At 40.1% G+C, this 11377-nt stretch overlaps 1 protein-coding gene and 1 pseudogene across 1 annotated transcript in view; both read left to right on the forward strand.

Annotated features, from left to right (window-relative positions):
• Nucleotides 1-1660: 1660 nt before the first annotated feature.
• LOC101598419 lies at nucleotides 1661-2601 on the forward strand (annotated as a pseudogene).
• Nucleotides 2602-6159: 3558 nt separating this feature from the next.
• Nucleotides 6160-11377, forward strand: part of LOC105943641 — a 65684-nt gene continuing 60466 nt past the window's right edge. The window contains 1 exon segment of the mRNA XM_045155566.1: nucleotides 6160-6245. Within this exon segment, the coding sequence (XP_045011501.1) occupies nucleotides 6160-6245 (86 nt within the window).

The raw sequence follows: 11377 nt of genomic DNA on the forward strand, positions 1-11377 counted from the left end.
TGAGGAAGGACCAGGCCCACTGGTTCCTCCCAAGGGATTGAAGAGGAGGATGAGTGTCCACATCCAGGAACACACCACCAAGCCGGGAGTCTTGTAGAAGCAGGAACTCACTTTATTGTTACAGGTGGTTGCCTATATAGTGTTGAGAATGAGGGTGGGGTTTCTAGGATGTGGAGAGAGGTAAGGGCTATAGTATACCACGACTTTTGAAATGATTGGTTCTAAGCATGTGCACATGGGAATTTCAACTCCTATGAGGAAGCAACAGACCAGAGGCCCTTAGGCATGTTGCTGAGTCATAGCTGGCCAGAGGCAGATCGCCATACTTTAGCTAGGCTCAGGAAGTTCCACTAGGCCTCATGCCTGGGCCTTTCAAGGCCCAACACTCTCTCTGTCAAATAAATAACTATTTAAAACAGGAAAGTAAAACACGGGCTAAAGAGATGGCTTAGTGTTTAAGGGACTTGCTTGTGAAGCCTAAAGACCCAGGTTTGATTCCCCAGTACCCACATAAGCCAGATGCACCAGGTGGTGCATGTGTCTGGAGTTCATTTGCAGTGTCTCACAGCCCTGGTACACTCATTCTCTCTCTATCTTCCTCTTTCTCTCAAATAAATAAAATATTTTAAGAAAAGGGCTGGAGAGATGGCTTTGTGGTTAAGCACTTGCCTGTGAAGCCTAAGGACCCCAGTTCAAGGCTCAATTCCCCAGGACCCACGTTATCTAGATGCTCAAGGGGGTGCATGCATGTGGAGTTCATTTACAGAGGCTGGAGGCCCTGGCATGCCCATTCTCTCTCTCTTTCTCTAACTGCCTCTTTCTCTCTCTCTCTGTCACTTTCAAATAAATAAATAAAAATACACAAAAAAATAAAAAAATATTTTAAGAAAACATTTATTCAACAAATACTGAGTATTCATACTTCCTTCATTGTCTAATGGAGAAATTGAGTTTTCAAGATGAGTTAGAAGTAAGTTTAGCAGGGCAGTCACTCCAGGATTTCTTTTGATAGCAGTAGGGATGTAGATTTAAATATTAACTACAGGTCAAACAAACTACATTTTGTCACAAAGGATATTAAAATAATTAAATTATCCCTCAATTTATTTGTATTTAAAGTACAGAATTTTAAAAGATTGTTTTTTAAAGTAAAAGTCACAACTATTAAATTACAATGTGCCCAATCAACCAAATTCTACATTCTGTCACGGTAATCGTACTTTCCTGAATGCCAGCAATATTAACAGAAAACATGCCCCTCTCCTGGATTGTGTAATCCAGTGAAGGAAATCCTACCATGCTTGTAATTTAATCTTGGCCACCTCTAGACTATTTCAGGAGTGCAGTAATAACTCTCAACACTTAAAAGTAGTTTATTGATACCACTATTTCCATGAATTATTTTATCTCTAAAGATCTTATCTGGAGAAGGTAAGTCTGGGTCTTTGGTCTACTGACCAAAGATCGGGACCTCGCTGTGAAGTGACCGAAGTCTGGTTGTGCAGGACTCTGGCGCCCAGTGTGCTTCAGTAGGAGCCTGGAGCAGGAGATGCAAGGTGGAATCTCGTCTTATTCACTCCGGTTACAAATCACTTGAAATATTTGTTAGCCAACTTTGCTTGAGTTTTTAGCCGTGTGAGGAACATTATCTTCAAAGAAAATGGCTAGCAATGTTACCAAGAAGAAACATCCTTGCTCCATTAACTCCCGTGTGCTGCTTGGGAATCTCAGCACTTGCAGCCATGAAGTCGGATGTGGAGGCAATCTTCTCAAAGTATGGCAGAAAGGTTGGCTGTCCTGCTCATAAAAGCTTTGCCTTTGTCCAGTATGTTAAAGAGAGAAATTGCCTGAGCTGCTGTAGCAGGAGAGGATGGAAGAATGATTGCTGGTAAGGTTTTTGGTATTAGTCTGACTGCAGAGACAAAAGTGAACAGAGGAAAAGCATGTATAAGACGATCTGCAGCAGAGATGTGCAAGTCAGTACCAGAACACCCTTCTCCGTCCCCTCTACTCAGCTCCTCCTTGGACTTGGACTATGACTTTCAATGTGATTATTGTAGAAGGATGTACAGTTACCCAGCAAGTGTTCTTCCTCCTCCTACTATTGCTTGGGCTGTGGCTCTAAAAGCCAATGTACATTCAGAAACACCACAGGAAGGGGCAAAAGTAGCTTTAATTCTAAGAGTGGACAGTCGGGATCATCTTCTAAGTCTGGAAAGTTAAAAGGAGATAACTTTGAAGCCATTAAGAAGGAACTTACCCAGCAGATAAAACAAAAAGTGGACTCTCTACTGGAAAGCTTGGAAAAAATAGAAAAGGAACAGAACAAACAAGCAAGGTATGTCCTTATCAACCAGAGTAGAGGTAAAGAATGAAAGACCCAAGACTAGCAGACTAGCACCTCTGTGAAGAAAGATGAGGCTAATGTGAAGACGGAGTCTGAGGCAGGCACCCATGACTCTGCTGAGGAGGGAGACCTTTGGGATGCTGATGATAATGAAGATGGGGAAAGGCCAGCTGGAATTGACCAAAGATGAAGAAAAAGAGGCTGAGGGACGAAAGGATGACAGAGACAGCACCAATGGCAAGGATGACTCTTAAGCACCTATCAGGCTTTAGAAATCTTACCGGTTGTTTTTTGACCTAGGTGTTTGTCCAAGATCAAAATTACACCAGATTCACTCCCATAGAATCTTCAGCACATTTTCCCTGTTCTCCCTTTCTTTGTCCTACCCATGTTCATTAATTCATATTATACTGCCCAATGCCAAGTTCCATTTTCACTTCATCTGATGCTCTGAAATAGTTAAGTCTTACTCTGTATTTTTTGCTTTTGATACCTCTTTATGACTTAACAATAAAAAAAATATGGTTTTTATCAACTGTCTCCAAAATAATCTCTTGTTACGCAGGCAATACAGTTCTTTCATTCATACATGGTTTCAATAATTGCTTCCCTGACTGCAAAGGCATTCTCATTTACTTGTAGCATCAGAGCGTCTTTGAGTTAGAGAGGTATGTGTGCTACCTTGCCCATGTACTCTTGGGGAAAATATTCAAACATATGTCACATTGTATTTTTGTGAATGATGGTATGTATGTGAAAGGCATCCTTTAGAAAATAGTGTCGGAGGGAATTACCATGGGATATCTTTTTATAATTATGGAAAATGTTAATAAAAATTTAAAAATTAAAAAAAAAAGAAAAAAATTCCATCACTGTAAAAAAAAAAAAAAAAAAGAAAGAAAGAAAAAGAAAATAGTGTCATAGGGCTGGGGAAATGGCTTAGCGGTTAAGGCATTTGCCTGCAAAGCCAAAGGACCTAGGTTCGATTCCCAGGACCCACATAGCCAGATGCACATGGTGGCACATGTGTCTGGAGTTCATTTGCAGCAGCTGGAGACCCTGGCACTCCCATTTCTCTCTCTCTCTCTCTCTCTCTCTCTCTCTCTCTCTCTCTCTCTCTATTTCTCTGTTTGCCTCTTTCTATCAGATACTCTATCATATAACTAAAATAAATAAAATATTTTTTAAAAAAGAAAAATAGTGTAACAGTTTTAACATTTGTTTTCTAAAGTTGATATTGAGGGTTATTTTGTGAACACCTTGATATTTGGCACCTTTTTTTCTCAAAATAAACACTCCATTATACCAATAATTTAGAGGGGGAAAAACAAACTTTCTAACCTCTCTGGAAGAGGACAAATTTCACTGAGTTAAAAATAAATAAATAAAAGGCCTAATGATTGAATCACAAAGTTTTGGAATATCTACATATAACATCCTATACCTTAGGAGGCAGTAAAAGTCCATCCAAAATCAGCAAGCCTACTTACTGAACTTAAAAGCTTGGGTTGGCTATATCTGTTACCCTAGCTATATTTACTGATGGCTAACATTGGAATGTTAGAAGGAGTTGAACTGAGAAACTATTTGACCAACTAATTCAGACTCCCTAGACAATTCATTGTTTAAATTTGCTAGCATTTTAAATGCTGAAATGGCCTCATAGAGCAAAACTAAAGTTTCAAGGTTACATTTAAGTTATTGATTTTCCTGATCTTGATTAAAAATTACACAATTAAATTATTGATTTAACCATTTGCAAATTAGCTGTAAACTAAACTTTCTGGAACTTTAAAATGCCAATTTACATAGCTGACAATTGATTCTGTAGGTTTTTTGGGGGGTGGGCTTTGGATCAGCTATTATAAAAGTACAAAATAGAAATTATTTAAAAAGATGATAGTTCATTTCTCCCTGTGTAATAACACAATGATAACAAACAGACAAAGCTCCACCTAAAAGAGGAGAGAAGATAAGAAAAGTAAAGATAGCCTGTGACCTACACAAATCTTCCTGGCCACAATAGGGCCATAAGAGATGTACAAGACTAAAAATGTGTTTTGCTGGATGTCAGGAAGCTACCATTATTGGAGGAGAGGGCATTTCAGGGACAACCAGAGATGTCAGCCACGGTTTATTTGATCAGTTTGAAAGTTTGTTTTCCTTACATCTGAAGTTTATCTGCAGGTCAAACTAGAAACGGGGACTCATTGGTACTCAAATATACTATACTAGAATAGCATTTGAAAACACAGTTCATGTAAAAATACATAACAATTGTAGGTCAAGTATTTCCCTCTTTTTTGTGGGGTAAAGGGTTTGAGGTAGGGTCTCACTCTAGCCCAGGCTGACCTGGAATTCACTATGTAGTCTCCAGCTAGCCTCGAATTTACAGTAATCCTTCTACCTCAGCTTTCCTAGTGCTGGGATTAAGGTGTGTGCCACCTTACCTGGCTCTTTCCCTCCTTTTGGGGGTATAAAAATAAGCTTTTTTTTTTTTTTTTTTGATTTTTCAAGATAGGGTCTCACTGTAGCTCAGGCTGACCTGAATTCATTATGTAGTCTCAGTGTGGCATCAAACTCACAGCAATCCTCCTACCTCTGCCTCCCAAGTGCTGTGATTAAAGGCATGAACCACCATGACAACTCAAAAAATAATCTTTATAGAAATACAAAATTTAGTATACATGAATACAATGGAATATAGGAGAAAGTAGAGTGTTCTGTGGATACAAGTTATAAAGCTCTTGACTATTGGAAGATATTAATCTCTGCTCAAAAGATCTATGACCCTATGATATTCTTATGAATAAATGTTAAAAGTATGTGTTTAAGGGCTGGAGAGATGGCTTAGCAGTTAAGCGCTTGCCTGTGAAGCCTAAGGACCCCGGTTCGAGGCTCGGTTCCCCAGGTCCCACGTTAGCCAGATGCACAAGGGGGCGCACGCGTCTGGAGTTCGTTTGCAGAGGCTGGAAGCCCTGGCGCGCCCATTCTCTCTCTCTCCCTCTATCTGTCTTTCTCTCTGTGTCTGTCACTCTCAAATAAATAAATAAAAAATTTTAAAAAAAAAAGTATGTGTTTAAAATCCATAGGTCAGGCTGGAAAGATGACTTAGTGGTGAATGTGCTTGCCTGCAAAGCCTAAGGCCCCAGGTTCAAATACCCAGTACCCATACAAGCCAGATGCACAAGGTGGCATAATCATCTGGCGTTCATTTGCAGTGGCTAGAGGCCTTGACACACCCATTTTCTATGTTTCTTTCTCTCTCTTTCTTTCTCTCTCTGTCAAATAAATAAATTAATTAATTGTTCATGTGTCAGAAAAATCACTGCTCGGAACTTCTAATTTACTAATAACAAGATACTAAGGTTTTTGACTTCTGGGTAAAATGGCAGCTTAGGAGCCATGCCAATCCAGCCTAGGGAGGGATTTAAGTCAAACCCCAGCAAAATACACTCTTCTTCTGAAAAGTGAAGGAGTATAGGTTATTCTTAGACACAGTGGAGAAGCCAGAGAGAACAAGACCCACAAGAAAGGAGAAAGCTGCCAGAGCCCCAATGAGGTGATTGCAGCCCATGATCCACATGCCCGCCTGCCGCAGTCGCACCAGGCAGACCAGACGGCCACAGCAGCAGCAGAGACCAAGCAACAGATTTTTCAACTCCATTAGCCATCTTGCAAAGTTAAGAAATCTGAAGGAAAGACAGCTGAGATCAGCTAAAGAGCTACTGAAAGTGTGAGCAAATCCAGAAAGTCTGAACTCTCCCATTCCCCCACCATCAGAACTGTGAAGTTTCAGCATTCAGCCCCCAATGGCAGTGCAGCCAACAGAGCTGATCAGAGGTACATCTGCACAGCATAACACGCAGAGAGGGATCGAAATGGGCATTCAGCATTGGTGAGATTGGAAGCCATCCCAAAAGGTAACAAGGCTGACTGCCAAAAAAAAAAAAAAAAAAAAAAAAAAGTACACAGTCCTGCAAGGGCTAATCTCTCTTTCCTTGTCAGGGCAGGTTATGGTGAATATATTCTTGGTTGGTTTTACCATTTTCAAATAGCCTGTATTTGGGGGTTGAATTTTGTTGCCTTTGGTGCTTTCATATATATAGGGCCTTTGTTTTTTGCTTCTGTCATTATTGGGGGCAGGGTCTGATCCAGATCCAGGTTGACTTGGAACCCAATTCAGACCAGAAATCTCTACCTCCCAACTGACAAGATTAAGGTTGTACAACAACACACACCCTTAGGGATTTTGGCTTTATATGACTGTTTGTTTTAATCCCCACAATTGCATACTTTTTGCTGGTTTTATTGATTGTGTATGGTACTCTGTTGAAGTTTAGAATTTGCAAGTAAATTATTCCACCCAGTCCACTAGAATACTTGCTTAGCAAGCAAACTCAACACCTAGGATTTCTTCTGTGGCTTGATTGGGGGACAAGAGCTACCCCTGGCACCTTGAACTAATATCCTGAGGGTATATAGAGATGGATTGCCATGTCTGGGAAAACTGCAGATGAGTAGAAAACCCAAGCATCAAATCAATTCAGGATGCAAAATTTGCTACAATATAATACAAGAAACTCAAAGAATCAAGGTAATACAGTCCCACCAAAAACTATAAATCCATCAGAAAGGATCACCAATGAGAATGTTTTAGATGACATGCCTGAAAAAGATTTAAAGAAAATTATGGTATCTATGTTCAAAGAAGTCAGAGAAGAAATGAAGGGAATCAAAGAAGAAAACAAAGGAACTAAAGAAGAAAACAACCTTCAGAAAGGGAACACAGGAAACCAGTTTAATGAAATAAGGAGGTCATTACAAGACATGAGTAAGAAAATAGAAATACTGAAGAAAAACCAGGCTGAAATCCTGGCTCTGAAGAATAAAGTCAATAAATGAAAAACTCTGTAGAAAGTCTCACCAGTAGAATGGATAAAGAACAGAAAATCTAAACTAGAAGACCAGGTAGCAGATCTAATACAGTCCAACAAAGAGAAAGACAAGCTAATAGCAAGGTATGAATGGGAATTTTAAGAAATCTGGGGTACTACAAAAAGATCAAACATAAGAATTCAGGGTAAAACAGAAGGAGAATTTCAATCCAGAGGCTTAGTAGGTGGTTTTAAAAAATTCATAAAAGAAAATTTTCCTCAAATTGGGAAAGAAATGCCAATGCAGATATAAGAAGTTTTTGGACACCAAACAGACAAAATATGGAAAGAATTTTTCCTTGCCATGTTATAATTAAACTAATAAACACACAAACCAAAGAAAATATATTGAAAGCAGTTACAGAGAAAAGGCAAGTCATCTACAAAGGCAAGCCCATCAGAATAATTGCAGATTACTCAACACAAACTTCAAAAAACAGAAGAGCTTGGAATGATATATTCCAAATTCTGAAAGATAACAACTGTCAACCAAGATGACTTTATCCTGCAAAGCTCTATCCAAATTGATGGAGAAATAAGGGCATTACACAACAAAATCAGGCTAAAGGAATTTATGACAACTAAACCAGCTCTACAGAAAATACTTGAAGGAATTCTTAATGCTGAAGAGAAAGCAAAACACACACAGAAGGAAATAGGAAAAAATAAACAACACTCAACAGTTAAATGAGTAAAGGGAAAACAGGAAACACTACAAAATAAGAAGAATGGCAAGAATAAATGCATACCTGCCAGAGCCTGCCAGCTCTGATGGGGAGTGAGGATTAAGGAAAGACAGAAAAAAGAGTGAAAGCATGGACTCCAGTCCAGGGCTGAAGCAAGGCCTCAAGCCAGGACTGAAGACATGGTTTATTTCACAGCATTCCTTTTTATATCTTTTTTACAAACAGTTTTTCCATGGACAAAGACTTTATGAGCTTTACAAGTTCCTTATCAAAAAACCTTCCCATTACAGTGTTTTTGCATTTCAATCATTTCTCAGTACAAAGGACCAGCCAAATGGCTGAAGACACCTAATCTTGCTTACAGGTAGGCTGTTATGGTTATGCTAATGTCTTGCTGCCAGATGGCTTCCCAACACTGAAGATACACAATCTTACTTGCAGGAAGGCTGCTACAGTTTTGCTAATGTCCTGCTGCCAGAAGCCCAGGGCTATGGATACAAGTCCAGCCAAAATGGCTCCCGACACATACCTTTCAATAATAACTTTTTTTTTTGAGGTAGGGTTTCACTCTAGCCCAGGCTGACCTGGAATTCACTCTGTATTCTCAGGGTGGCCTCGAACTCGCTACGATCCTCCTACCTCTGCCTCCCGAGTGCTGGGATTAAAGGCGTGTGCCACCACGCCCAGCTCTCAATAATAGCTCTTAATATCAATGGCCTCAATACAATATCCAAAAGACACAGGCTTGCAGACTGGATTAAAAGGCAGGATCCTGCCATTTGTTGCCTCCAGGAAACTCATCTCTCAAAAAAAGATAGATACTGCCTTAGGGTGAAAGGATGGGAAAATGGTATTTCAAGCAAACAGGCCTAGGAAACAAGCAGGGGTGGTTATCCTAATATATGACAGGATAGACTTCAAACCAACAGGAACACTTTAGCAGGAAGACATTGAAATCCTAAACATATATGCACCTAACATGGGGACTCCCAGTTTCATCAAAAAAACACTATTAGACTTAAGATCACAGATAATATCAAATGCAATTGTATTGGGAGACTTCAATACTACACTCTCATCAACTGGCAGGTCATTCCAGCCAAAAAAAATAAACAGAGAGACACCTGAATTAAATGATGTTATGGAACAAATGAACCTAACAGATATCTACAGAGCATTCTATCCAAATGCTGCAGAATATACATTTTTCTCAGCAGCACATGGAACATTCTCTAAAATAGACCATATATTAGGACACACACACAAAAAAAATCTCCACAAAAATAGGAAAATTGAAATAATCCCTTGTACTCTATCTGACCACAATGGGATTAAACTGAAAATCAGCAATAAGAAGAGCTACAGAGCATACAAAAATTCATGGAGACCAAACAGTACACTACTACATGATCAGTGGGTCATTGAAGAAATCAAAAAAGAAATCAATAAATTCATAGACCTAAATGATGATGGTAATACAACATACCAAAACCTTTGGGATACAGTGAAGGCAGTTCTAAGAGGAAAATTTATAGCTCTAAGTGCCTATATTAAGAAATTAGAGAGTTCACAAATAAGCACTATAATGCTCCACCTTAAGGCCTTGGAAAAAGAACAAGGCAAACCAAAAATCAGTAGACGAGAAGAAATCATAAAGATTAGGGCAGAAATTAATGAATTAGAAATCAAAATAAATAAATAAATAAAAATCCAAAGAAACAATGAAACAAAGAGTTGGTTCTTTGAAAGGATAAACAAGATTGATAAACCCTGAGCAAATTTGGCCAGAAAAAAGAGAGAAGAGACAATAATTAATAAAATTAGAGATGAAAAAGACACTATTAAAACAGATACCAAAGAAAGTCAGAAAATTAGCTGGGCATGGTGGTGCACACCTTTAATCCCAGCACTTGGGAGGCATAGGTAGGAGGATTGCCATGAGTTTGAGGCCATCTTGAGATGACATAGTGAATTCCAGGTCAGCCTGAACTAGAGTGACACTCTACCTCAAAACACGCCCAAAAAAAGAAAATTACAAGGACATACTTTAAATATATATATGCCTCTAAGTTTGAAAATCTGAAAGAAATGGATGATTTCCTTGATTTATATGACCTACCAAAATTAAACCAAGATGAGATAAACCATTTGAATAGACCTATAACATGTACAGAGATCCAAGCAGTTATAAGAAGTTTCCCAACTAAAAAAAACCCAGGCCCACATGGATTCACTAGCGAATTTTACCAGACCTTCATGGAAGAGCTAACACCAATGCTTCTCAACCTTTTCCATAAAATAGAAAAGGAAGGAATTCTACCAAACTCCTTCTATGAAGCCAGTGTCACCCTAATACTGAAAGGCCCAAGAATCCAGAAGCCCAGAAATACTATCACGCTCCAAAGGGAGCTTAAGCAGGCCCCTGCATACCTCAAATTCCAGGCTTTACTCTCTGTTGGAAGTAAGGAGAGAATCCCTCTTCTCATTATATCAGAACATGCTCCTAATATAAAACTAGGTAAAAAGGGCATGAGATAGCCCTCAAGGATGGGAAATGAGTAATGAAGTAAACCGCTTATTTGGTTTCTGTAAATAGCCTGCACCATAAGCCTTAATAGCCCACACCGTAAGCCATAGCAGCCTGCCTTAGACCACACTTTGCCACCCCCACCCAAGGACCCGCGCAAATGCTGACCACCGAGGTCATAGGAAACTGATTGGTCCACGGGGGGCTTGAGCAACTTAAACTAATTGGCTTAGAAACTATGGAGTGGCACAAACTGACTGGCTCGCACCCCGCGGGCCCCTGATTGTTAAAAAATGATTGGTCTAATGCACAGTCTTTGTTAGAAATCCTATAAAAACTGTCCCGTTCCTGCATTTGAGGCTCTGCAGTCCTCTACCCCTGCATGGTGTATGACTGTGGGCCCCAGCACACTTGGAATAAAATCCTCTTGCAGTTTGCATCAAGACCACTTCTCGTGAGTGATTTGGGGTGTCGCCATATCCGGGCAGAGCATGGGGTGCCCGTTTTGGGGGTCCTGCATTGGGGGCTTGTACGGGATTTGAAGACCACCCTCACACACCCAAGAACGTACTTGGAGGTAAGGAGGACCCCTCTGGAGTGAATGTGTGCCAGCCGGTGTTTTTTGTTCTGAGTATCTAGTTTCTGAGACGCGCGCTTTTGGTTTGGTTTGATTTGCAGCTGTCCTCTTGGGCCATAAGGAACAGAGGACAGTGATCAGCAGACGTGCTAGGAGGATCACAAGCTGCCACCCTGGGGGACACCCTGGGAGGTGAGGAGAGCCAGGGACGCCTGGTGGTCTCCTATTGTCAGTCAGAGGACCGAGTTCTATTGTCAGAGCAGAAGCTTCCTCCTTTGCAGCTGTCCGATTCTTTCGCCTGCT

This window comes from Jaculus jaculus, chromosome 7 (assembly GCF_020740685.1).
Source record: "Jaculus jaculus isolate mJacJac1 chromosome 7, mJacJac1.mat.Y.cur, whole genome shotgun sequence".
Lineage (NCBI taxonomy): Eukaryota > Metazoa > Chordata > Mammalia > Rodentia > Dipodidae > Jaculus > Jaculus jaculus.